The 24606-nt window shown below is 52.5% G+C and overlaps 1 protein-coding gene across 1 annotated transcript in view; it reads left to right on the top strand.

Moving 5' to 3' along the window:
- LOC308525992 (F-box-like/WD repeat-containing protein TBL1X) overlaps positions 1-23642 on the top strand; it is a 33788-nt gene extending 10146 nt beyond the window's left edge. Inside the window, exons 2-12 of the mRNA XM_081100894.1 lie at positions 6755-6896; positions 7388-7529; positions 9303-9366; positions 9485-9582; positions 12697-12757; positions 15075-15196; positions 16469-16543; positions 16848-16975; positions 18772-18937; positions 20423-20524; positions 21059-23642. Coding sequence (XP_080957020.1) covers positions 6755-6896; positions 7388-7529; positions 9303-9366; positions 9485-9582; positions 12697-12757; positions 15075-15196; positions 16469-16543; positions 16848-16975; positions 18772-18937; positions 20423-20524; positions 21059-21085 — 1127 coding nt within the window. The 3' untranslated portion in view covers positions 21086-23642. The remainder of the gene's footprint in view (positions 1-6754; positions 6897-7387; positions 7530-9302; positions 9367-9484; positions 9583-12696; positions 12758-15074; positions 15197-16468; positions 16544-16847; positions 16976-18771; positions 18938-20422; positions 20525-21058) is intronic.
- The last annotated feature ends 964 nt before the right edge of the window (positions 23643-24606 follow it).

Genomic DNA, 24606 nt, shown 5'->3' with positions numbered 1-24606 from the left:
ACCAGGGATCGAGCTTGCAACATGGGTGCGTGCCTTTGACAGGGATTGAACTGGCAACCTTTTGGTGCATGGAATGTCGCCCAACCGAGCCACGCCAGTCAGGGCTCAGGGGATTCTTGTCTTAACGATGCCTAGGGAATGGGAACGGGGCCCTGTTCGGACAAGTGTGGGCTCCCCTGGGCTCTCAGAACACCCTGGACACGTGTCCCGGTGCCCAGCATCGTCTCCGACCTTCGGGTTGTGGTGACAGTGTCTAAAGCTGCTGCTGCTGCTCGCTCAGCGTGGGCATGGGGTGCTCCAACATGCCCGGGGAGCGGACTCGGTTAGTGTCCCGCTTTGCCGATGAGGGTGGACCTTTGCCAAAAGGGGGGACTGCACACACTGCCCGTCCTCAGGGGAAGCTGTCATGCATGGACGCTGTGGACAGACCCTCCAGGGAGGACAGCATTGTCCCTTCCTCCCGGTGCATTGTGGAACTCCTTTCTGTGGGCATCATCGGAGATGCCCTTTGCCCCACTGCTGTGTGATTCTAGGGTAGGATGCCCCGCAGGGCTGCTCCTGGCCCAGGGCAGTAACAGTTTAGCAAGGCATTGCCCCCTGGGAAGTGAGCTCCTATCCCACCCCCTCCCTTTCCTTTCTCTTTCCTCTTTCCAGTAACAGCTTCCAGCAAAAAGGGATGTGTGTGTCTTGAATCCTCTGGTTCTGTTTCATGAACCCAGGCTACAGGGGGTGCACTCAGTAAACTTGACCTTTGCAGGGTGGTAGGGGTTTGATACCATCTTCACATAGCACTGCAGAGTTTATGAACGTTTTCTTTTTTTGTTAATCCTCAGGTTATTTTTCCATTGATAATTAGAGAGAGTGGCAGGGAGGGGGAGAGGCAGAGAGAAACATCGATGGGAGAGAGACACATCAATTTGTTGCCTCCCACACCGTGCCCCAACCAGGGCCTGGGATCGAGCCTGCAAGTGAGGTACATGCCCCTGACTGGCATCAAACCCAGGACCCTTCAGTCTGCAGGCCAACCAGCCAGGGCTGAACGTTTTCTGTTGACATTCATTGTTCTCACCACAATTGATTTTGTATCAGGTCTGTTGGGATTTTATAAAATTACATCCCCCCCAATTCTCTGAAATCCAAGGGAGAACCAGAAATTTCAACCTGACAATAGACAAGCTCAGGATATTTCTAATATTTGGGTGGTTTTCTATACATTAGTGGTCACACTTTTTCTACAAAGGGCCAGAAAGTGAATATGTTTGGCTTTGTGTGCCCAATTCTCTCCTCCACTCTTACAGCGGGGAAATAGCCACAGAGACTGCACGCAGGGCCGTGTGCCCTAAAACCTCATGGACAGGAGCAGGCAGCGGGCAGGATTTGGCCGCTGGCTGGGGATGGGATGGCTGCCGGCAGGCCAAATCCTCGTTCCCAGCCTGGCAGCCTGAATATCATGGGGAACTTACTAGAGTGCAAGCTCTTGGGCCCCCCTCGAACTACTGAACCCCAGACTGGGAGTTGGTGGGGAATTGTCCAGATGGTGGGGAATGGTCCAGGGGAATTCAGTGGTTCCGGTGTGAGAACTGCTGCCAAGAGCCGAGGCCTCCCGCCGTTCACATCAGAAGGAACAGTGCAGACTCTCTCAGTCATGGTTGTGGCCCCGGAATCGGAATGTTAACAAGGAGGTCACATGGTCTTGTGACATGAAGTAAGAACCAGTTTCTAAAGAAACACTTCTCTGGACCCGCAGAGGAGGTGGGGAGGCGGCAGGGAACTTGTCCAACTGCAGCCTGGCCTGAGTGGGTGGGTAGCGAAGAGGGGTGAATGCTGCGGGAGTTTGGGGCGCAATGGCCTTCCGCTGCCTTGTGATGAACTCCCCCCGGAGCCCCTGGTCCCAGAAGGTGATAACTTCTAACACCTTTTGTAGCAAGAGTCTCTGGAATGTAAATTGCACCCTCCTGCTGTGATCACCACACACCAGCCCTTTTGCTAGTGTGTGTTTAGTGCTTGAAATGAAAACAGGTCGGAACGTGCTGTAGGATCCCGTGGATATCACATGTCCAACGTAGGCAAGCGCACTGGGACGAAGAGCAGATTGGCGGTTGCCAGGGCCTGGGGGCGAGGGACTGGGAAGAATCTCCTAATGCGCACGGGCTTCTTTTGGGGCAATGACATGCCCTGGCGTTAGGTACTGGTGACGGTTGCACAGCGCTGGGTATACTGAAAACCACTGAGCTGTACGCTGCAAATGGTGAGGTGTATGGAACGTGAGTTACGGCTCATAGGATCAAAGGAAGTGGATCGAGGTGTTCAGCCTTATTCCTTTTTTTTTTAATATATATTTTTATTGACTTCGGGGAAGAAGGGAGAGGGACAGAGAGATAGAAACACGCCCCACACTGGGGATCATCCTGCAACCCAGGCATGACCTCCTGGTTCATAGGTCAACAGTCGACCACTGAGCCACACTGGCTGGGCCCAGCCTTATTCTTGAATTGCCCAGACCTTGCTGAGAGGAGGCGGACCAGGAAGGCCCCTCACAGACCCGGTCCCCACAAGAACCGTGCAGGGATCCATTTGTGTTGGTGCTGGGCCCGCCCACAGGCAGACAGCCTGGGCAGAAAGTCTGTGTCTAGGGAGCCGCTTTCCTGCAAGTTAGAGGAAGGCGAGGAGATCTCGGTGGGCAGTCGGGCAGGAACCCAGGCCTTGCTCCAAGGGCACCAGGGGCCCTGGGCTGTTTTTAAGCAGGACTTGATGGCAGGGGTCTCTTGGGCTGCTGGTGCGATGAAGTCAAGGGCTCTGAGTGGTGCCCCGGAGTCTCAGGAGGTTCCACCTGGTGTTTGCATGGAGGATGCTGCAGATAGCACCTGAACCAGGTGTAGCTGCAGGTGCTGCCGCCACTCCCATCCCGCCCAGTGGAGTTCAGGGCTGAGTAGGGATGGGAGCCCCAGCTCCTACATGTGGGCGACGCCTCCAGAAAGTTCCATGGAGGTAACAGGTGCGTCCAGGGCATACCTGGATCTCTCTCTGCCCAGGTGCATTTAGACAGTGGTCAGGTGCTGTCTAGATGCACCTGGTGTCTCCCTCCCCAGGGCATCTGTTCTCCCCAGCAGATCCTGACAACACATGGCTTGCTTTGCTCCTGTGTGTTTTCTGTGCTCTGTCCTAAGTGCTTCTAAAGGAGACAGGGTGAATGCTAAACAGTTTGGGGACCCAGTTACAATAGCATTGAAGGCCAGACTTGGCCTTGTAATTCAGCCCCAAGCTGTAGCCCAATATATATGTGTTAATCACCACAAAACTGTAACTCATCCAATGAGTCAGCGGCCTAATTTTGCACAGATTAATAACCATTCCAGGTAAGTGGCTGCTGCCAAATTAACTGCACCAGAGAATAAAAACCTGTTGTGTAATCGAATAAATCTTTTCCACGTTCTCAAAAATTTCTTGCTATTCTTTGTCGTCTTAAGATTGTATATGAATTGTCTTCATAAGCAATAAAATTTTTATTTTTGTAGCCATGCCTTCAATTTGTGTAAAATTGTATAGAATGTCTTGAAAACGTCATCAAATAGGAGTTACTATTCTCAGAAAGAGGGAAGGTTGTAGAAAGTCAATTTTGTTTTTGCTTTGCTTTGGTTCTGGTAGCAATCGTGAAACCAAGCTTAAGATTTAAATGGAGAAGCAATAGCCCTGGCCACATGTGTGTGTAAGTTTGTATGTGTGCATCTCTGTTTGTGAATGCATATGTGTGCATGTATATTATGCACGTGAATGTGTGCATCTGTGGGTGTGCATGTGTAATGTGTGCGTGTGCATGTGTGTGTGTGTGCAAGTGCAAGTGTGCACATGTCCTCTGCAGATGTGAATGTTCTCCCTTGGTTAGAATTTGCTCCACTTGGATCAGCCCTGCAGCCACACTGTCCCTGAGGACTGAGTTGACCATGGTGTTGACACCTCACCCCGTGGTCTCCTCACCTACAGCTGGCCAGCCACCTCAGATGAGGCTGCAGCCGCAGCGCAGCCCATGGCGGTTATTGTGCGCAGGCGCAGGCCAGTGAATTCTTCACATCTCTCTCCGGCTAACAAGTCGGCTCCAGCGTGGAGTGGGCTGCCCGGGCAGGCAGTGGGGTGATTGTACCGCAGTAGGATGGTGCAAAGGCCATCTGTCTAATAAAATGGAAAGGCTTCCCACCAGTGGCTCCATAGTCAGGTGCACAAGATCCGAAATGCTGGGTGGAGCAAGAAGAGGAACATGGGTAGCCTGGATCTCAGGTCGTTCAGTGGCTGCCCCTCATGTGAGGTACAGCCCTCGGGTTTCAAAATCAAACAGAAAACTGACGTCGTTCTTTTTGAGTCTTCCTTCACCAAAACGCACTTGTACTTGGTGAGCTTTGAGATATCTGTATGTCTGCCGGGATAGGAAGTTTGCAAGCTTTTTCAAGTTTTTGTGATTGATTTATTTTAGGGAGAGAGATACAGCAGTTTGTTGTTCCACTCATTTATGCAGTCATTGCTTGATTCTTGTGTGTGCCCTGACCGGGGATTGAACCCCTAACCTTGGTGTGTTGGGATGATGCTGTAACCAACTCAGCTACCTGGCCAGGGCCCAAACTTTAAAATTACACAGATTTCTTTTAAATATTAAGAAAATAGTGAAACATGGCTACACAGACATGGCTGTCCCTTGAAGCACACCATGTCTCGAGACAGACGGTGTGCATTGCGTGAGTGACTGTGGGTGAGTTCCCACACTCCGAGCAGCAGCTCCTCCTGGGACTCAGTTGGCCGTTTTCCAGGTCACTTTCATCCCGAGGCCTGCACCTGTCTGCCCTCGGCTCCATGCTGCTGCCAGGCAGGCTGTGGCCAGACCGGGGTCCAGAGTTACATTTCTTTCTGAACGATGTCGTCTCTGTCTGCTTGTGATCCTTCCCGTGGCTGTTACACATTAGCCTGGACCTACTTATGGAGAATAGATAACTCTTTCTATTCCTCTGTCCAACTTGGAGTCAACATAATGTATAGGGTGGGACAAAAGTAAGCTACAGTTCCTATGGAAAATCATACAATCCTATCTAATAAAAGAGAAACATGGTACTTAGCCGTACGTCCGCTACTCTTCCCATTGGCTAATCAGGGCGATATGCAAATTAACTGCCAGCCAAGATGGCGGCTGGCAGCTAGGCAGCTTGAAGTGAACATGAGGCTTGCTTGCTTCAGTGATGGAGGAAACCAGCGTTCCCCGCCTGCCTTGCCGGCCTCTGAGCTTGCAGTTTGAAACATTGTTACAAATATAGAAGCTAAACAAAACCCCAGAAACCTGCTTTCAGCCAGCTGGGATCTCAGAGCTGGAGTTGATACAGTGTTTCAATTATAGAACCCAAACAAACCAGATACCTGCTTTCAGCAGCAGAGGCCTCAGAGCTGGAGCCAGAGCTAAAGCTGGCCCAGAATAAAAAAAAAGAAAAAAAGGAGCGGTTGGGAGCTTCAGTCACCCGCCAGCCTGAAAACAGCCCTCAGCCCCTCACCCAGACTGGCCAGGCACCCCATTGGGGAGCCCCACCCTGAAGGGTGTGTGACCAGCTGCAAACAGCCATCATCCCCTCATCCAGGCTGGCCAGGCACCCCAGTGGGGACCCCCACCCTGATCCAGGACACCCTTCAGGGCAAACCAGCCGGCCCCCACCCGTGCACCAAGCCTCTATCCTATATAGTAAAAAGTTAATATGCCTCCTAGCACCAGGATTAGCAGAGCAGTGAGGCCTCCCGGCACCTGGATCAGTGTGACAGGGGGCAGGCCCAAACCCCCTGATCACCCTGTGGCTCTGTGTGTGACAGGGGGCGGGGCCACAACCCTCTGATCAGCCCTGCTCTGTGTGTGACAGGGTGTGGTGCCCCAACCCCCCCCCCCGCCCCCCACGGGCCCTGCTCTTGTGTGACGGGGTAGAGCCATAACCTCCCCATTGGCCCTGCCCTGAGTGTGACAGTGGCGGCGCCCCAACCCCCTGATCGGCCCTGCTCTGTGTGTGACAGGGGGCGGTGCCCGAACTCCCCTATTGGCCCTACTCTGTGAGTGACAGGGGGGAGCTCCACAACCCCCTGATGGGCCCTGCTCTGTGAGTGACAGGGGGCAGCGCCCCAACCCCCTGATTGGCCCTACTCTGTGTATGACGGGGTGGCCCTGCAACCTCCCCATCGACCCTGCCTTGAGTGTGACAGGGCGGTGCCCCAACCTCCCAATCGGCCCTACCCTGAGCGTGACTGAGGGTGGCATCTCAGCCTCCCAATCCACCCTGCTCTGTGCATGATGGGGCGGCGCCCCAGCTCCCCAATCGGCCCTGCTCTGAACCCGACCAGGGGTTGCACCTAGGGATTGGGCCTGCTCTCTGCCGCCCGGGAGCAAGCCTAAGCTCCCGGGGGGTCCCAGACTGCGAGAGGGCACAGGCCGGGCTGAGGGACCCCCTCCCTTACCCCCCCCCCCCCCCCCCCGCCAATTGCACAAATTTTTGTGCACCGGGCTTCTATTATTAAATAATCATAAGAGAATAAAGTTTTGCATATTCACTACTGGAAACCTACTTTTGCCCCTCCTTGTACTTAGCAAATAAACATGACACATTTGCTAAGTGACACAAGCCGTGGTTTAGCTGTACTTCTCAGAGGTGATCTTATGCAGAAAGGCTGAGTGTGAAAGCGAAATGCCCAGGGACACTGTTCTCCTGCGTTGCTCACCACGTGGCTTCTGTTCCTCCCACAGAAAGTCATTCGGAACCAGTGGAGACAACAGAAGTAGATGGGGACGTCGAAGTCCCACCCAACAAAGCCAGGGTCCTGCGGGGCCATGAGTCCGAGGTCTTCATCTGTGCCTGGAGCCCCGTCAGCGACCTCCTGGCCTCTGGGTAAGGGCGCCCGCCTGGAGGTGCTCCAGGGCCAGGGTCCGAGCTGCTGGCTGTGCACTGCAGTCCCGCCTCATGGAGCTCACTCCCTCTCACCTGCCTGGGGCACCTTCCCAGGTGTGCAGACCAACGCCTGGGCACCTGTGCTGCCCTCCCTTGGGTACCTCCAATGGTGGTCAAATTGTAGAGAAGTCCTTGTGCCATTTTTTCCCCCCCGGGGTGGGGACTAATGCCGGCATTTAAAATTAGTGCAGCAAAGATAATGCGGAGAGAACCCAGTGAGAAAAGAGAAAGCAGTTCGCATGCTTGGCTTTGGATTTATGTCAGGCCTGTCCCCCGGGTCTTTCCTGGTGTCCATGCCAGAGCAGACTGGCCTGGAACCATCGCCTGCCTCTGCTCCTCTGCTGTGGGCGCTGAAGTGGGTTGCAAGGTGGGAAAAAGGAGAAAACCCGTGAGCGAGCTGAAAGCTGACTGCAGCGCCTTTCCTTCTGCAGGTCCACAGATTCGACTGCGCGGATCTGGAACCTGAATGGAAGCAGCAATGGAGCGTCCACCCAGCTCGTGCTGCGGCACTGTATCCGAGAAAAGGGGCAGGACGTGCCCAGTAACAGAGACGTGACCTCACTGGACTGGAACGTAAGCACCAAGTGCCTCCCAGAGGCTTGCACATCAGGGCTGCCGCATGGGGCCCAGGGGTGCTGGTGTCTGGGGGCTCCCTTCCCGAGCGCCAGCCAGGTTGTGTGGGGCAGATGGCTGGCTGCGTCCTCAGTGACCACTCGCTCCCAGCACTAGCCCACGTCTTCGAGCAGCCAAGGAAACGTGACTGTCCATCTTGGTATTTCTTTTAAACAATTCTTTTTAATCCTCACCTGAGGATGTTTATTGATTTTAGAGAGAGAGGAAGGGAGAGAGGGGGAGAAATATTGATGTGAGAGAGAAACACCGATTGGTTGCTGATGGGGACAACCTGGGCGTGTGCCCTGACTGGGAATTGGACCCACAACCTTTTGGTGTAGAAGACGATGCTCCCACCAACTGAGCCACACTGGCCAGGGCTCCGCCTTGGTATTTCAATTGACAGGTGGGACACAGCTCTCTACACCTTCCCCTGCCATTCTCTCTGGCTCTTTGAAGTGTTTATGCAAACTCTTGTCATTTTGTCACAAACTGTCCTTTCCTACACGATGTTCAAGGCTCACTAAAGTCTCCAATGTGTCATATCTGTTGGCCTGGTATTTGTTGTTGTTAATCCTCACCTGAGGCTATTTTCCCATCGATTTTTTGGAGAGATTGGAAGGGAAGGAGGGAGAGAAAAACATCGATGTGAGAGAGACACATTCATTGGTTGCCCTCTGAACGCCTCCTGACCGGGGCTGGGCATCAAACCTGCAACCCAGGTACATGTCCTTGACTGGGAATCGAACCTGAGACCCTTTGGTGCTCAGGCCGATGCTCTAACCCCTGAGAAACACCAGCCAGGGCTTTTATATGGTCTTTTTAATTATGTCATTGGGGTGAATGGTTGCAACAGATTTTACTTGCCCCTCTTCTCCTCGGCTGTAACACCTTACATCAGCGGTTCTCAACCTGTGGGTCGAACAACCCTTTGGCGGTCGAACAACCCTTTCACAGGGGCCGCCTAAGACCATCCTGCATATCAGATATTTACATTACGATTCATAACAGTAGCAACATTACAGTTATGAAGTAGCAACAAAAATAATTTTATGGTTGGGTCACAACATGAGGAACTGTATTTAAAGGGCCAGAAGGTTGAGAAGCACTGCCTTACATATTCATTTAAGACAGCGGTTCTCAACCTTCCTAATGCCGCGACCCTTTAATACAGTTCCTCATGTTGTGGTGACCCCCAATTTCATTGTTACAAATTGAACATAATTAAAGCATAGTGATTAATCACAAAAACAATATGTAATTATATATGTGTTTTCCGATGGTCTTAGGCGACCCCTGTGAAAGAGTCGTTCGGCCCCCAAAGGGGTCGCGACCCACAGGTTGAGAACCGCCGATTTAAGAGGTGTGTGAGATGAGTAGTTAAATGGGGCTGGTGAGTCTCTTAACTGGGGACTGATTTTTTAAAAATATATTTTTATTGACTTCAGAGAGGAAGGGAGAGGGAGAGATAGAAACATCAATAACGAGAGAGAGTCATTGATCGGCTACCTCTTGCACGCCCCCTACTGAGGATTGAGTCCTCAACCCAGGCATGCGCCCTGACTGGAAATCGAACCATGACCTCCTGGTTCATAGGTCAACACTCAACCACTGAGCCACACCGGCCGGGCTGGGGACCTATTATTGATGCCAGAATGGCCTAGCCCTGGGGTAAGAGGTTTTCTTCGCTTCGTCAGAACTGCCACTGCTAAGCTGTTTCTTTCTGGCCCACAGAGCGATGGGACGCTGTTAGCAACAGGTTCCTACGATGGTTTTGCAAGAATCTGGATGGAAGACGGTGAGTCCTGCCGCCCTCAGGTTGGGGTTGGGGGAGAGCTGCTTTGGTGTGGAGTCACGGCGTGACTGGGCTGTGGCCTTGAAGTCAGCGTGTTTGCTGTTTGTTTACTTACACACAGGTAATCTGGCCAGAACCTTAGGCCAACGCAGAGGCCCCATCTTTGCCCTGAAATGGAACAAAAAGGGGAATTACATTGTGAGCGCTGGTGTGGACAAGGTGAGTACTCGCTTACAATGCATCTCTGAACTGCAGATGCTTTTTGGTGTTGAGTCTCCAGGTAGCATCGTGGTCTCTGTGAATCCTGAGGCTTTCTGCTTCCCCTTAAGACATCAAGGCAGCTTGTATGATGTTTGTTGGTTTTCCTGGCTGTGACCTTGATGTTCCTTGATAGCCCGTCATTTCTTTTATTTAAAATATTTTTAAAAAATATGTTTTTATTGGTTTAAGAGAGGAAGGGTGAGGGAGAGATAGAAACATCAATAATGAAAGAGAATCATCGATTGACTGCCTCCTGCACAACCCCTACTGGGGATTGAGCCCGCAACTCAGACATGTGCCCTGACCGGGAATCAAATCGTAACCTCCTGGTTCAAGGTTGACATTCAACCACTGAGCCACGCTGGCTGGCCGCCTGTCATGTCTTTGTCACACGCTCCACAGATGTTTGTGCAAAACATCCCCATTCAGTTGAGGTGCACAGTTCAGTGACAGCCTCAAAGCCCAAAATATTGACCACCTGGCCCTTGGCAAAAATAACTTTGCTGAACTCCACACTCGGGTATGACCCTCTAGGTCACTGAATTGTGCATTCTCTGTGTCTCTCTGTCTCTCTGTCTCTCTCTCTCTGTCTCTCTCTCTCTCTCTCTCTCTCTCTCTTTCTCTCTCTCTGTCTCTCTCTCTCTCTTAAGCCAGTAAACCCTTTGTTCCAACTTGGCATCCTCATATCCTATATAATAAAAGCCTAATGTGCTAAGTGTCCAGTCAGCCGGTTGGCCGTTGAACCAATCAAAGCGTAATATGCTAATAATATGCTAAGGCTGCCCAACTACTCGCTATGACATGCACTGACCACCAGAGGGCAGACAGTCAACTGGTCAACCAGTCGCTATGATGGGCATGACCACCCGGGGGCAGATGCTCCAACCGGTAGGTTAGCTTGCTGCTGGGGTCTGGCCAATCAGGCCTGAGTGAGATGGGCCAGACATGCCCTGGAGCCCTCCCACGGTCCCTCCCCCGCTGGCCAATCTCCTGCATCCCTCCCTGGCCCCGATCATGCACCGGTGGGGAACCTCGGCCTGGCCTGCGCCCTCTCTCAATCCAGGCTGAGGGCCCCCCCTCCAGAGTGCACCAATTTCATGCACCAGGCCTCTGGTCTAATATAAAAAGCTGAGATGCTATGGTTGGCACACCACATAGAGGCTCTCTGGAATCTACCATCGAATTTTTGCTGAGGGGCCCTAATTCCGATGTTACCCACATACCACTGTGTCTTGTACGTGGCTGGTCATCATTACTGTTGGCCCATTTGGCGCTCCAGGATGGGAGATGGGCACACAGAGCATGGGCCACAGGCCTCAGAGCCTTGCGGAGTTGCCTAGGGGTGAACTGGTGTGGAGTGGACATAGGCTGGAAGGCAAGCCCTGGGTCCAGACAGTAGTTACTGGCCTTTCACGGAATTCTAGCCAGTGCTTTGCATCCTCACCTCCTTACCGGCTCAGGGCTACTTTTTTTGTATTCATTTCTGATTTTCTACCTGATGATCAGTGTTCACTACCAGGAGATTAGCTATTTGTTTTGTTTGTTTTTGTTTGTTTTTACAAGCACTTTTAATAATACACAATTTGGGATCAAATTTAGATAATGATTTAGTTATCAAATCTAAGCATAGCTTTAGGGATTCCAAATGATGAAGTAACACTATAATAGATCAAAATGCTCAAAAGGGCTTATTTGAATATTCTAAAGGTTTCTGATGTTGTATTGAGATGAGCTCTTTGGTCAGTGAAAGTGCACATTTGAAATTCTGTCAGTCTTTGGGCCATGCGCCGTCTGCCGTTATTGGCCAGCCACGGCAGAGATAATAATGTTCAGAAAGCAATACCCAAGGAGGAAGTGTAATTTCTGAGAATGCTAGCATTGACCTTCAGTGGAAGCTTAACCCGAAGGGGCTATTTCAGATTCTTAACAGTACTTGCTGTTTTAGAAAATAAATTTCTTTTTTGCCCAGGGTATTTTAATGTAGACATCAACAAAACGACTGACGTAGTGTGCGAAATGGCATCAGATTTGCGAGTTTATGTATTCTCTGCTGCACCTGATTTGTTTGTGAGTGAAAGTGTTAGGCCCACCAAATAAATGAATAAAAGGTGTTCGCTGGTCTAGAGCTGATCCAAAATGTGGAGAGTCAGGTTTCAGAGGCACTCACTGCTCTGAGTATTTCCTCTGAACATTTCTACAATCCACACTACTTATCATTAGTTCTACTTTCAACAAGAGCTTTATTGTCAGTGACAGGGAGGTGCACTGGTTCCAATTGAGTGAGTTGATGAAGACATAATCCCAGTGGTGTCCCTGAGCTGCCTCCAGTGCTTCCCTGTCTTCCCAGCATCAGGAGGTTCATAAGAATTCCTGTTTGTTTTCCAGGGAAACGGTCTTTCTCCCCTTACAGGCCAGCGTGGCTCTGCTCTGCCTACTATCCTCAGTTCAGAGCGTGACCAATGCACAGGACAATTTTCAGAAATGCCCATTTCTTCTTCAGCTCCTCATTCGGAAAAGTGCCAGAAAGATACTTAGATAAGCTTTATTATAAGTTTTCAACTTGTGATGGGAGAGAGGGGATCCCCACCAATTTTTGTAGTTTTCTAATTATCAGTTGTGGCTGCTATGTTTTGTGGAGTTGCCAACAACACACGTGGCTCTCGAGATTGTTACATATAAAGCACTGGGCTCCACAGACTTAGGCAAAAAGGACTGCCAAGGATCTCACTAACAGATATATACTGAACGCATGTTGAAACAATATTTCGGCAATACTGGAGTGAAATAAAACGTGTTGTTAAAAAGTTTTATGGCCGCAGCAACCTTGGTTCATATTTGAGTCACGGCCCTAAAAAAGGAAAAAAGGAAAGGTAGTTTTAACAGTTTTTTCTTTTTTTAGAACGCTTTCTACAAAACAAAGTTCCCCTTGTGGCTCACATTCTGTGTTTACTGGGCAGGGCTGGCGTGAAAGGAGGCGGGGCTCACTGCCTCATCTTGTGTGATAAATTTTCCCAGAGAAAACTTGGCCAGAGGAACAATCACTAATGTTTCCTTTTTGTTTGCGGAGTACAGACAGCAATAATTTGGGATGCCCACACAGGAGAAGCCAAACAGCAGTTTCTGTTTCATTCTGGTGAGTCTTTTGTTTTTGTTTTGTGATCTATGTATATAAAAGGCTAATGTGCTAAGTGTTCTTCCCCATCCGGGTAATGACGTCACGTAGCAATGCCCGGCTTCCTCTCCCTAGCAATGACCAGCCTCCTTGCAGTTTCTTCAGCCCGGGTACAGGACTTGATTTATAGCCAGGTGGAAACACTTTACACTGTAACCAAATGTCTGTGAAGCGTTTTCCCCTGCCTCATTCCATTTGATCCTCATAGAAGTCCTGGAGTAAGTAGATAGGAGACCAGGTGGAATCCTATTTTCTTTTCATTAGCCAGAAAACGGAGATTTAGAAAGCTTAGAAACTTGACCCGACTGAAAAGAAATAAGAAATGGGGAACCTTGAAAATGACTTCAGGTTTTCTCACTGCGCAGAATATAGTCAAAAACACTGCTGCAGTTAAATATTTACCCTTTGTTCTCCCTGTGTGATCTACAGTAATAATGTGCTTCGTGTTGATAATTACTGCTGTGTTGTTGACAATAACCTGAAAGAGAAATGTGGGTGCTTCATTGGGGTGGAAAAAGTTTAGCTGCATCAGAAAGCAGGTCTAATTAAGCAAGTTTGTTCTATATATATAAAAGGCTAAGTTGACTCGTCATGCAGGATACATATAACACTCTCACTGGTACCAATTGCACACGTGTGTTTCCACTTCTATTATAGAGAAAGGGCGAATAGTGATATTAAAATATTTCTTCTAATTAATTTCCTTTCAATGTGCATGAATTTGTGCACCAGGCCACTAGTTTGGAAACAATAGCACAGAGTCCCTGTGAAATGTCCTGGGAGGTAATCTTGAATACTCTGAGGAATGTGTCCATGGAATTTAGCTGTAATCATGGTGAGCATTGTTCTTAGACTTATAAGGTACAGATTCCCCAACATCAAAACGTTAAAAACACCACAGGGAACTAATACCTGGACCAGAGTGGCCTCCTTTTTCCTGCCAGTCCAGGGGGGCTCTGTTGGGGGTCCCTGAGACCCCCCAGATCCGGCAAGTCACGGCTCAGGTTTATCACAGTGAAAGGACACAGCGAAATTGGCCACAAGGGAAAAGGTCACAGGGCGAAATGCAGCACTTGCAGTGGTCTTCTGTGGACCAAGGGCGGGCCCCGTCCCCAGAATCCAGGTGCGACTGGCCACGTGGCAGGGCCTCCTCCAGGGAAGCTCCCTGCAGACTCGGTGTGCAGGATGTTCACTGGGGGCTGGTCCTGCGGCCACTGTCTGCCTGCTCGTACCCAGATGGCAGACTCCTGGAAGGAAGCTGGCATAGACTACGTTGTTTGCAGTTTGGGTACAGAAGCTGCTCTCATCAGTTTATGGAATAGTGGGAACCTTCCAGAAATCCAGGTCCCCAGACGTGGGCCAAGAGAGCAGTGTCAGCCCTGAGGTGGGCAGTCTTTCCCAAGAGCCTTGCAGCCACCGCTGTGGCCCTAACCACATCTGTTTTGTGTTGTGGCCACAGCAGGCCACGTGGGGCAGCCCGGGGTCCAGAGAGTCCAGGTTTCCACCTGCTCCCTCTTGCTCTGTGGGACTCAGTTCTTCCGTGAGGGGCAGCCTCTTAACTTGAAACCAAGGTAGCTGCGCACCTCCAGCAGGAGCGGCCTGTGTGGGGACACCAGCGCGAGGGACAGGTGCCGCTCCCGTCATGGGCAATGTCTTCCTTGGAGAGGGACACTGAATGTGTGGGCTAGCGTGCACTGTTATGTCACGTGTCCCTGAGCGGATGTTGACAAGGGGGCAGAGTGTCTTTCCTGGTAGGTAGGGTAGTTTGGGGTGCCCGGTGATGGCTAAACGGGAGGGCTGAGCCCAAGGACTGCCCCAGACGGCCCGGCGCATCTCGGTGTGTGGCGCGGGCTCCAGCAGGGGGCGTGGGTCCTGGAGGGGTGGACTAGGAGGGAAGGTCCCAGCAAGGGCGTGTCACCACTGTGTCAGAGCACAGACACACGTCTGCTCCTCAGTCCAGAACACCAGCGATGGAGGCAGTCAGAGTGAGGAGACCCGGGATGCCTTGGGTGCCTGTCCTCATAGTTTTCAGGCCACACTACATACATCTTTTATGGCCGCTGGTGAGTTTTATCGTTGGTGTTGCTTTCATCTCACACCACTGATGGCGCGGACGGTGCTGAATGTGTTACAGAACGTGTCTCCCCACCAGTAAGTGGGCACCTCTCCAAAGGCAGACAGCTCGGGAGCCCAGCCTACGTGTGTTAGAATGCATGTAACGTGATATTTACCGTTAGGACATAGGATCCACACGTCCTCCCTCTGTTCCCGCCCACAGCCCCCGTTCTCGATGTGGACTGGCAGAACAACACGACCTTTGCCTCCTGTAGCACAGACAAGTGCATTCACGTCTGCAGACTCGGCTGCGACCGCCCCATCAGAACCTTCCAAGGACACACAGTAAGTGCCAGGCCTGACGACGGGACTCGCGTCCACGGGAACGTGCTGGGCGGTGGGAGCCGTCTCCTTTGTGCCTCGGGTTAAAAGATGCTGTGACGGCCGACTTACCCCTTGAATTTTTAAAGGACAGGGACATGTTTGCAGCATTATTTCCTAGACCCTATTAAAATACCGCTGACATTTCTTTAAGCAGTTTTGTCAACTGCTTTTTGAATTTATTTTTTCCTCCTTCTCTCTCGTACTCAAATCTGTGATACCATTATGGCTCTCACCTCACTGTGTTCTTGGGGGTGGGGTTAATAAAAAAAGATGCTGTGCCTGCAGACCAGGTCTTCTGCAGCCCTGTGCTGCTTGGGCTGTTGTAGTATCTCAGGTGGTTGCATTAACCCAGGTATGGTCAGGCCGTGGAGAAAACACAGACCCTGAGATGAACCAGATGTTGGATTTTGAAGGAAGTACTTAAAATAACTATTAGACAAATGTGTGAGGACATAAAGGAAAGGGTGCTCGTCATGAGTGAATAGATGGGGAATGTCAGCAGAGAAAAGAAAACTATGATTTTTAAAAAACAGTGAAATGGAAATCTGACAGCTGAGAGGTATAGTGTCTGAAATGGAAATTTAATGTGTGGGTTTAACAGCTGATTGAGGTTGCAGAAATAAGGCTAATGAACCTGAAGAGAAATCATAGAAATAGCCAGTTTCCTTGAATTTGGTGGAAAATGTTGACATTGGTTTTTAGAGAGAGTGGAGGGAGGGAGGGAGCAAAAGAGAGAGAAACATTGATGTGAGAGAGACACATCCATTGGTTGCCTCCTGCATGCACCTTGACCAGGACTGGGAATCAACCTGCAACCCAGGTGTGTGCCCTGACTGGGAATCGACCCGGACACCCTTCGGTGCACAAGCTGGTGCTATAACCACTAGGAAACACTGGCCAGGGTGAAAGTGATCTTCAATGTCAATCTCAAAACAACGGGTCGTATTGGTTTTCTGTGCTGTGCTTATTGGATGTACGTGCAGTTGTGATTTTTTTCTAGCGTTGTGGATGTGGGTGACGGCTCTGCATGGTATGTGGCCTTGCTTTTTACATAAATGAAAGGCAGAGTAAGAAACAGAGGGAAATGTGTGGGTCCTGGACTGGTCTTCCATACCCAGAGTAACTGAATAGTCTGCAGAGATGATGGAGCCCCCCCACCCCCACCCCGCTGGACGGTTGTGGTACCTACTCACAGGCCTTTATTTCTTTGTAAAATCCTTTGTTCTCTTTCAGAATGAGGTTAATGCCATCAAGTGGAATCCCTCTAGAATGTTGTTGGCGTCCTGCTCGGATGACAGTACATTAAAGGTAACGTGGAAGGATGGGCTGTTTGATCCCAGGCAGCCCCTCAACTTAGTGCGGGTCTTATGGTCACGGCTGCTCTGGGTGATGATTTTGTAACAAACACTCTTCCTGCTGCTGTAAGTTCCCCATTGCTCCTGCTGCTGCTGGTGCCCCCAGGATTCTCCCACCCCTCTGTCTGGGCAGCGACCCCCCTCAGTGAGCTTCCCCAGGGCCCCAAACCTGAGGCACGCTCACAGAGTGACGGTGCTGAGCCGTTCCTGGCTGGAGAAAGAGCACCTGCTCACATTCTGCCCGATGTGTTCTCTAGATCTGGAGCATGAAGCAGGACACGTGCGTCCATGACCTGCAGGCTCACAGCAAAGAGGTCTACACCATAAAGTGGAGTCCGACCGGGCCCGCCACCAGCAACCCGAACGCCAACATCATGCTCGCAAGGTAAGAGGGGGACGGCCCCCAACCCAGTCCCACGCGGCTCCCAAAAGCAGCCTTGCTCCCCGTGGCTGTAACAGTTATTATATCAGAGGGAACGGAAAAGTTATTTTGTAAAAGTTGTGGCCAGTAGATGTTACTTGAACCCGCAGGGAATAGGAATGTGGCCAGTAAACGTTATTTGCTGAAGTGTGTTGTGAATGAGTTCCCGTCCTTCCAAACTGTACAAAGAGTAGCTCCCCTGGACAAGGCCCACGAAACAGCGCTGTGCAGTGACGCCCGAGTCGGTGCGGATCCCTGTCACCACCGGGCTGGTGGGAGGGTGGGTTACGTGTCCAGGCTTCCAGCATGTGGCTTTGTGAAGGTTTTCATTACGACACACAAAGGAAGCGGAGTGCACCACGACCTTGGTTTACTCGGGCCAACTCGGTGGCGTGAATTCTGAGTGGCAGTAAAGGGCTCCCCCACCCTAGCCAGGGCTGACCGAGCCATATATATAGCGCCCCCCCCCCCCCCCAAGCAGCAGATTCTTCCCAGAATTGGGGAGAGGGGACGTGGCTGCGATGGGCAGCCCAGAACCACATCGCTTCAGGCTGCGCTGCACAGAACTGTCTCGGCCCAGTGCTCACGGACTCCATCCAGGTCCTGTGTTTAATAAGAGCGCCTCGAAAAAGAAGCTGAAAAGATTCTGGGCAGGATATGCCGGCCTCCTTCAGGGTCGGGACCAGGGTGCACACAGCGAGGGGGTGTGTCCCGCCGGAGAAGACAACGCTGGGGAGGAACGTCCGGGTCCCAGGAAGCAGTGGCGGGCTTCTGCCGCTGCAGAGCAGGGGTGGTCGGGGACAGGTGGCAGGTGGCACGGCTTGTGGATACGGAGGGACTCCCCATCTCTGCCGCATGGCACAGGCCGGTCAGTCTCACCGCAGCAAGGGTCCTTGTTGCTGAAAGTGCTCGACCCAAGGCCGCTTCTTAGAAAACAGGGAAGGAAGGAATTCCTGCATCAGCTGCGACGCCCACTGTCCTTTCAGCCAAGTATGAAGGGGACAGGCAGTGCCGGTGAGTCCCCGTTCAGAGAGAGAGAACACCAAATAGCAGCTCTTGTATGTGTTCTTTCTTTTACGTCTGAAAACTTGCAGCTCTCGGAATACGATGGCATATTTGCATGTGATTGTATTTTAACTCCCATTGCACTAAAACTTGTGTTCCCTTAATTTGCCATTTTTCCAAATATTTTGGTTGGTAGCCATAAATGTTGTGTTTTTGTTTTTTCATTTTTTAAAATTGACTTCAGAGAGGAAGGTAGAGGGAGAGATAGAAACATCAATGATGAGAGAGAACCATTGATTGGCTGCCTTTTGCATGCCAATCACTGGGCATCGAGTCCATAACCCAGGCATGTGCCCTGACCAGGAATCGAACTGTGACCTCCTGGTTCATAGGTTGATGCCCAACCACTGAGCCACACCAGCTGAGCTAAATGTTGTATTTTAAATTTACTGCATTTAAGGAAATGTAGTAAATATTCTATAGACATATTGTCTGTGTCTGTAGGAAATGCAGAAACAAATGAACATGAAATCAATGTTTCCCCAATAACCATCCAAAAAAAGAAGAAAGGAATTGCTTTATAACAATGGCTTTGTTGTCGATGTATCTGAGTCACACTTAGCCGTGATGAAGCGTACCTGTTACTGTCTCTGGAAATGTAAAAGCTGTGAAAGGAAAACCACAGATAATAGATGTACGTGTTAGAGAAATAGAAGCTCCCCGTGTCTATGGTGATGTTTTCTCCCTCCTCCCAGCGCTTCGTTCGATTCCACCGTCCGGCTGTGGGACGTGGAGCACGGCGTGTGCATCCACACGCTCACCAAACACCAGGAGCCTGTCTACAGTGTCGCTTTCAGCCCCGACGGCAAGTACCTGGCCAGCGGCTCCTTTGACAAGTGTGTGCACATCTGGAATACTCAGGTAATCCCCGATTCCTTTCTCCGAGTAACACCCAAGTCAGATTTCAGTGACCCAGGCTCAAAACCGTCGCTGGGGAGTTTGTGCTGAGTCGCTTCTAAGTCCCTGGCATGAAATGCTCTGCCTGCCTCATCCTTTTCTGGGGTACCAGCCGTCATCTCAGACAACCGTAACCCAGTCCTCTTGTCTCCAGAGATGCTGCCCTCGAGGTACTAAGGTTGGGGCGACAGGTGTCATTCCATTTGCACTTTCTGGGGGCCCAGCTAAAGGGGCGGGGCCGGCCACTCCCCATCGTGTAGCATATGGGAGGGTACAAAGGCATATCTGTTTGCTTTGTTGTGCCATTTTGATTTTTCTAATGAAAATAGTTTATGTTTCTGTGGGAAAGGGTATGTTGGTATTGGGTTGTGCTATTGGCAGAACTAAAAGGAGACAGCATTTGAATAAATGTAGCCATGGGTATTGCTGGCTGCACCTGAGGACGACAGATTCTGAATATAAAGAGTGGAAGTGTGTGGGAGATAGAGCAGGGAGTGTTATGTTGGGGAGTCACCTCTCGGTTCTCTAGCTGATGGAAGAGAAATGGTCGGAGCCATTGCAAACAGCCAGTGATCCAATTTGTGTGACTTTAGGGTGGATTAAATGGCCTCCCCTCTCCCCTTCTAATCCAGTCTGCCTTCCAGCTTCCCTCTGGCTGGGTTGAAATTGAGGTGCATTTTAATTGAGTCCATGCCCCCTTGTGGGAAGGGTTGGTAGTACATGAAGCAAGTGAACTGGCACGGGGTCCACTGAGGTCCACTGAGACCTCAGGCTTCCAGAATCTGCCTCCGATGGGCTGCATCCTCTTAGAGAGGGAGAGATGAGGGTGGGCCCCATGCGGAACCAGCCTGCTGCCAAGCCTCACAGCCCAGATAGGCCAGGTGGAAAACGTGCATCCAGCAATACTATGCGAGAGTCCCTCTTCATAGAAGCAGTGACGGGTGGATTTGTAAAACGACATCATAGAAAAATGGCATTAGGTATTGCCAAAAACTCATCAAATTATGTCACTCCTGTTTTATAAATCACAAACCTCTTTGATCCTCAGTGAGAGGATGCCTGGTTTTGAAAGTAGAAGTGGGAGAAGGGCCCTCACTCTCCCGGGGGCAGAGCAGGAGAGCAGCAGGGGTAGAGCAGGGACGGGAAGGCGGCCTGGCGGGCAGGGCGCCCTGGGCAGGTTCTAAATACAATATGTATATAATACTAGAGGCCCGGTGCACGGGGTCCCTCAGCCTGGCCTGCGGGGATCAGGCCAAAACCTGCAGTCCAACATCCCCCAAGGGGTCCTGGAGTGGGAGAGGGCACTCGCTGGGCCGCTCCTGTGTTGAGCGTCTGCCCCCTGGTGGTCAGTGTGTGTCATAGCTACGGGCGGTGGCTGTAGATAGATTGTGGCCTTGCTCCCCCCCAGGTCCCACCCCCTTAGCTCCTGACCGCTGCTTTGCTTTGCAGAGTGGGAGGCTCGTCCACAGCTACCGAGGCACTGGCAGCATCTTCGAGGTCTGCTGGAATGCCCAAGGGGACAAAGTGGGCGCCAGCGCGTCCGATGGCTCTGTAAGCAGCACCAGGGTTTGCTGGGGGGAGGAGGGTGTGGGGCCGAAAGGGGAAACCCCAGGCAGCTGATACCCAGGGCAGAGGCTGAGAACCTTGCTCCTGCCTCAGCCCCACATTTTGTGCCCCCAGCCTGACCCTCTGCTGATAAAGGTATGACCTGCATTCCATAGGTCTCCTGGGTCCCGGGCCCTGTGATTCTGTGGGGCGGGGGTGGTAGGAGGGCTGGCCGAGTGTCCTGTAGCCCCCACATGTTCCCAGAGGCCATGAGCGCAGGCTTGAGTTGTCATGGGCCCTGCCTCTAGGCGTCTGGGCTGTGACATCTGCCCATGGCCACTGCCTCTGCGTTACTTCCCGGTTGGTCAGAGGCTCGGCCCCTCAGGTGTAGCATAGCTTCTCTGAATGTTCCGGACTGTGTGCCAATAAAACTTTATTTATAAAGCATAGTGGGTGGGCCTGATTTGGTTCATGGGCCATGTAATTTGCCAACCTGGGTTCTGTGTGTTTGAAGGTAACGGGCTCTCTGTTTCCTTGCAGGTGTGTGTGTTAGATCTGCGAAAGTAAACGGAATGTTGCAGGAAAGAGAAGAGAATTCTAACCCACCAGCAGTTCGCGTGGGGTGGGTGGGGGTGGGGGGGCATCCTGTGGGCTCCAAACTGCACGGGCGTGGCGTGTGGGCGTGGACTTCGAAGTCAGCTCCTCCTGGGCCCTGGGCGCCTTTATCTTTCCTAGTTCTTGTCAAAAAGTTTCAAACACACACAATTGTATCAGAGGTGGGAGAGTGGTCTCCACAGGGACATCTATTTGGAAAGCGTGACGCCTCCAGCGGGATGGTCCCAGTTTGGTTCCCACCCAGACAGGCTCTGAGGGCTGAGACTGGAGGGGAAAAAAGCTGTGGCAGAAGAGAAGAGAAGCGAAAAAGGCTGCGATAACCGAAAGGGGGTGGGAGAGCTCTGCCCGCGTGCTGCGTGTTGCCCTAACAATTCGGACACTCCCGTCGCCCTCGCCAAGGATGTTCAAAGCCCAGCCTGTGCCGCTGAAATGCGGGGCTTGTGATCCCGGCGCCCCCGTTTCACACAACCTTCTTTGTCAGGTGGCTTTTCTGTCCGTTGGAATCCTGTCAACTGGGCCTTCCGTCCACGATGGGGCCTGTTCCCCTTCCTCATTGCCTGTCCCTCCACCTTCTTTCTCCATTCAGCGTGTCTTGATTTGCTGTTGATGCGGCCTTGGGGACACAAGAAAATCTTTGCAGGACAGCTTTCTTGCCCCTCCCCTCTCCCCCTCTCCCCTTCTCCCTCCCCTGCTCCCCTTTATCATAGTTGTTTCAGATCCTAGGTCTTGAGGGCACTTTTGGCGCAAAATAAGTGCTTTATGTAGGAAGGCAGGGCACGGTGACTTTTTACAGGAGGAAAGAAAAATGACTTAAGGAGAGCCCGGAGTATTTTTGGGGGGGAAATATTTTTATGTTAAAGCAATTTTAAAATCCTAAAAGAGCCATCAGACAGAGATAGCTTTGTGTGGTTTCATATTTTAAAATATTCTAGGGAGCTGTTCCCGTTGCAGGGCAGGGGGGGCAGGGGGGGGCGGGAGGGGGAGTGGAGGCGCGCAGACCCTGGACCAGCGGGATTTCCTCGGCGGAGGGAGAAGTCCTGCTCTTGGCTGGGGAACAATGTGGGATCTCCCCAGGAGTCCCCTCGGTAGCCCTGGGAGGGAACTGAAGAAGGGTGCACTGTGACCCCGAGGAGCCCGTCCCAAACCAGCCGGTCCTGAGGAAGCCATAGAAGCAGACTGCTCGGCTGTGTGGCCTGTTGGTGGCACCTCCTTCATGGTCGGCCACTGCCTCAGTGCTGCTGGGCGGGCCTGGCACGGCTGACCCCTGGCGGGCAGGGAGGCCCCTGCACCCAAGGTGGACTGAGGGTAGAGTGTCACCCATCACCTCCGCTGTCTCCATCTCTTCTTTCTGTGCCAAGACTAGATTTTCTTTTTTTAATAATGAACCTTTTTTACTATTTTTAAATTAAACGAGTTTGCGTTTCCACGGGAATCTCCTTTCATTGGATGAGGTGGCCTTTGCACTGTCAGCGCGACGCTGACCTGGTTTTGAAAGTAGCAGTGGGAGAAGGGCCCTCACTCTCCCGGGGGCAGAGCAGGGACGGGAAGGCGGCCTGGCGGGCAGGGCGTCCTGGGCAGGTTCAGTCACTGTGTCCCAGCTACGAGATGAGACAGGATGCTATTCAGGGGCGGTGCCGGGCAGGTGAGCGCATCTGAGAGGCCTGGACTGTGCTGGATCTGCGACAACATCGCCAGGCCCCGTGGATCCGTGACTTCCTTGAGTCTGAGCCAGAGAAGGCCCCAAAGTGCTTTTCCGAGTTGGGTGTTTAATTTGGGCCGTTGCCAAGCGCGAAGTCTAGGAAGTCACCACACTCATCTTTGAGGGCAGCTGACACCCGGACCACGTTGAGCATTTCCGCCCTGAGAAATCATTAGGTTTGGGGCGCAGGGTGCGGAGGTGCGGACACGGCCTGACCCCTCCCCCGACAGGAACCTGCGCTTCTCTGCAGAGCATCGCCGCCCAGGGACGCCGGGAACGCTTGTCCCTGGAAAGTCACTGTTTGCCTCCTTCCAGCGCTTAACGTAACGCCTACGTGTTAGTGACCAGACGTGGCCTTGGTCTGAGCAGGCGGCCCAGGCCCGGGCGCCGTGGTTCGTAGGGGCCAGGGGCTGGCCCGGCCCGGGAGGCGAGGGCCGCGCACCGCCTGCCGGGGACTGGGGTTTCCTTCTGTCCGGCGCGGTGCGCTTTGTCCCACGGAAGGCCTACTTCGCTCTGGTTATTTTCCTCTTGAAACCTGTTCCTTTTCTTCCAAGTCGTGTTGCTTGTCAAACGCAGACGCGTTCCTCCGCCCCTCCCCTGGGTTTTGGACTCTGGCTTCTGGGTGTGTGTGTCCATCAGATGTGCCAGCCGCGCGCGTGGTTCCCGCCAGCGCCTCCCGATCTGTCCGCCCACCCGCACCCCACGCTCTGGCCAAGAACCACCTGGCACTTCGCAGCCCATTTGCTAGGATAGGATCAACGGGTCCTGTTCGGGGTCTTGAATAAATGGCTCTATTTTGATGCGAGAGAACGTGGTGGGTGTGCTTTCTTCGTCCCGCTCGCCCACTGGGGCCCGCGACACCCCGATGCGTAGACACGCGCGTTCTCCCCACAGGAGGGAGCCTCCCTGGGCCCCGCTGCTGGCCGCCCCGGGCCGGCGTCTGGAGCTATGAGGCTGCTGTCCTCAGGGGCGTGTTCGAGTGTGTTCCTTCCATGGCGGCATTTCCGCCGGCTCTCCCAAAGTGAGTGATGTCCTGCTGTCCCGGGGGCTGTGGGAACGCGGGTTCCGGGATGAACGGGGGTCGTTGGCAGAAATCGGGGCACGGGGCGCTGGCCCTGAGTGTGCACCGCTACCCACGCCCGCTGAGCAGCTCCACTGCCGTGTGCCCCGCGGGCCGGGTGTTGCCATCCATGCGCTTTAGTCCCCGGCAGGCGTGGCGTGACTTTGCTAGTTAACGGATGCCCCTGCCTGTGTCAGGGAGGCGGTTGTATCCGGGACACTGAGGCACAAAGCGGTCACGGTGACATTTTCCTCCTCGTGCAACTCGGCCCTGCGTGGGGGCAGAGCTTGGGCTGGGCCCTCCCTGCCTCTGTGGTCCCGGGTTGTCGGGTGCAGCCCGCTTCCTTCCTTCTTCTCTTTAGCCCCGGCCCCCACGGGGCTAAAGAGCGGTTCCCAGCAGCCCAGCCCTCCTGCAAAAGCACAGCAGGCCCAGCAGGAAGTTGTAGTGAATACGGGCGGGGAGCAGAGCTCAGTTCAGCGCCTGGGGTGGAGGTGAGGGAGGGGGGCTGTGCGGTGGGACTCAGGGCTTCAGCGATGATGCTGTAACCGGAACCCTGGGAAGTGGATGGGGACACAGACCCCCCTCAGGTAACGGGACCCTTCTCTGCAGTGACTTCAGCACGTTCCCTTTACCCACTGAGCTCGGCTTCATGGACGTGCTGGTGGAACGTGTCCACTCACTGAACGGAGAGTTTTTGGTTCACTGCCCACATCG

Source organism: Myotis nattereri (assembly GCF_964212035.1).
Source record: "Myotis nattereri genome assembly, chromosome: 10".
In the NCBI taxonomy this organism is placed as follows: domain Eukaryota; kingdom Metazoa; phylum Chordata; class Mammalia; order Chiroptera; family Vespertilionidae; genus Myotis; species Myotis nattereri.
Note: the sequence above shows the minus strand (reverse complement) of the source record. Positions and strands in the feature narration are given on the sequence as shown.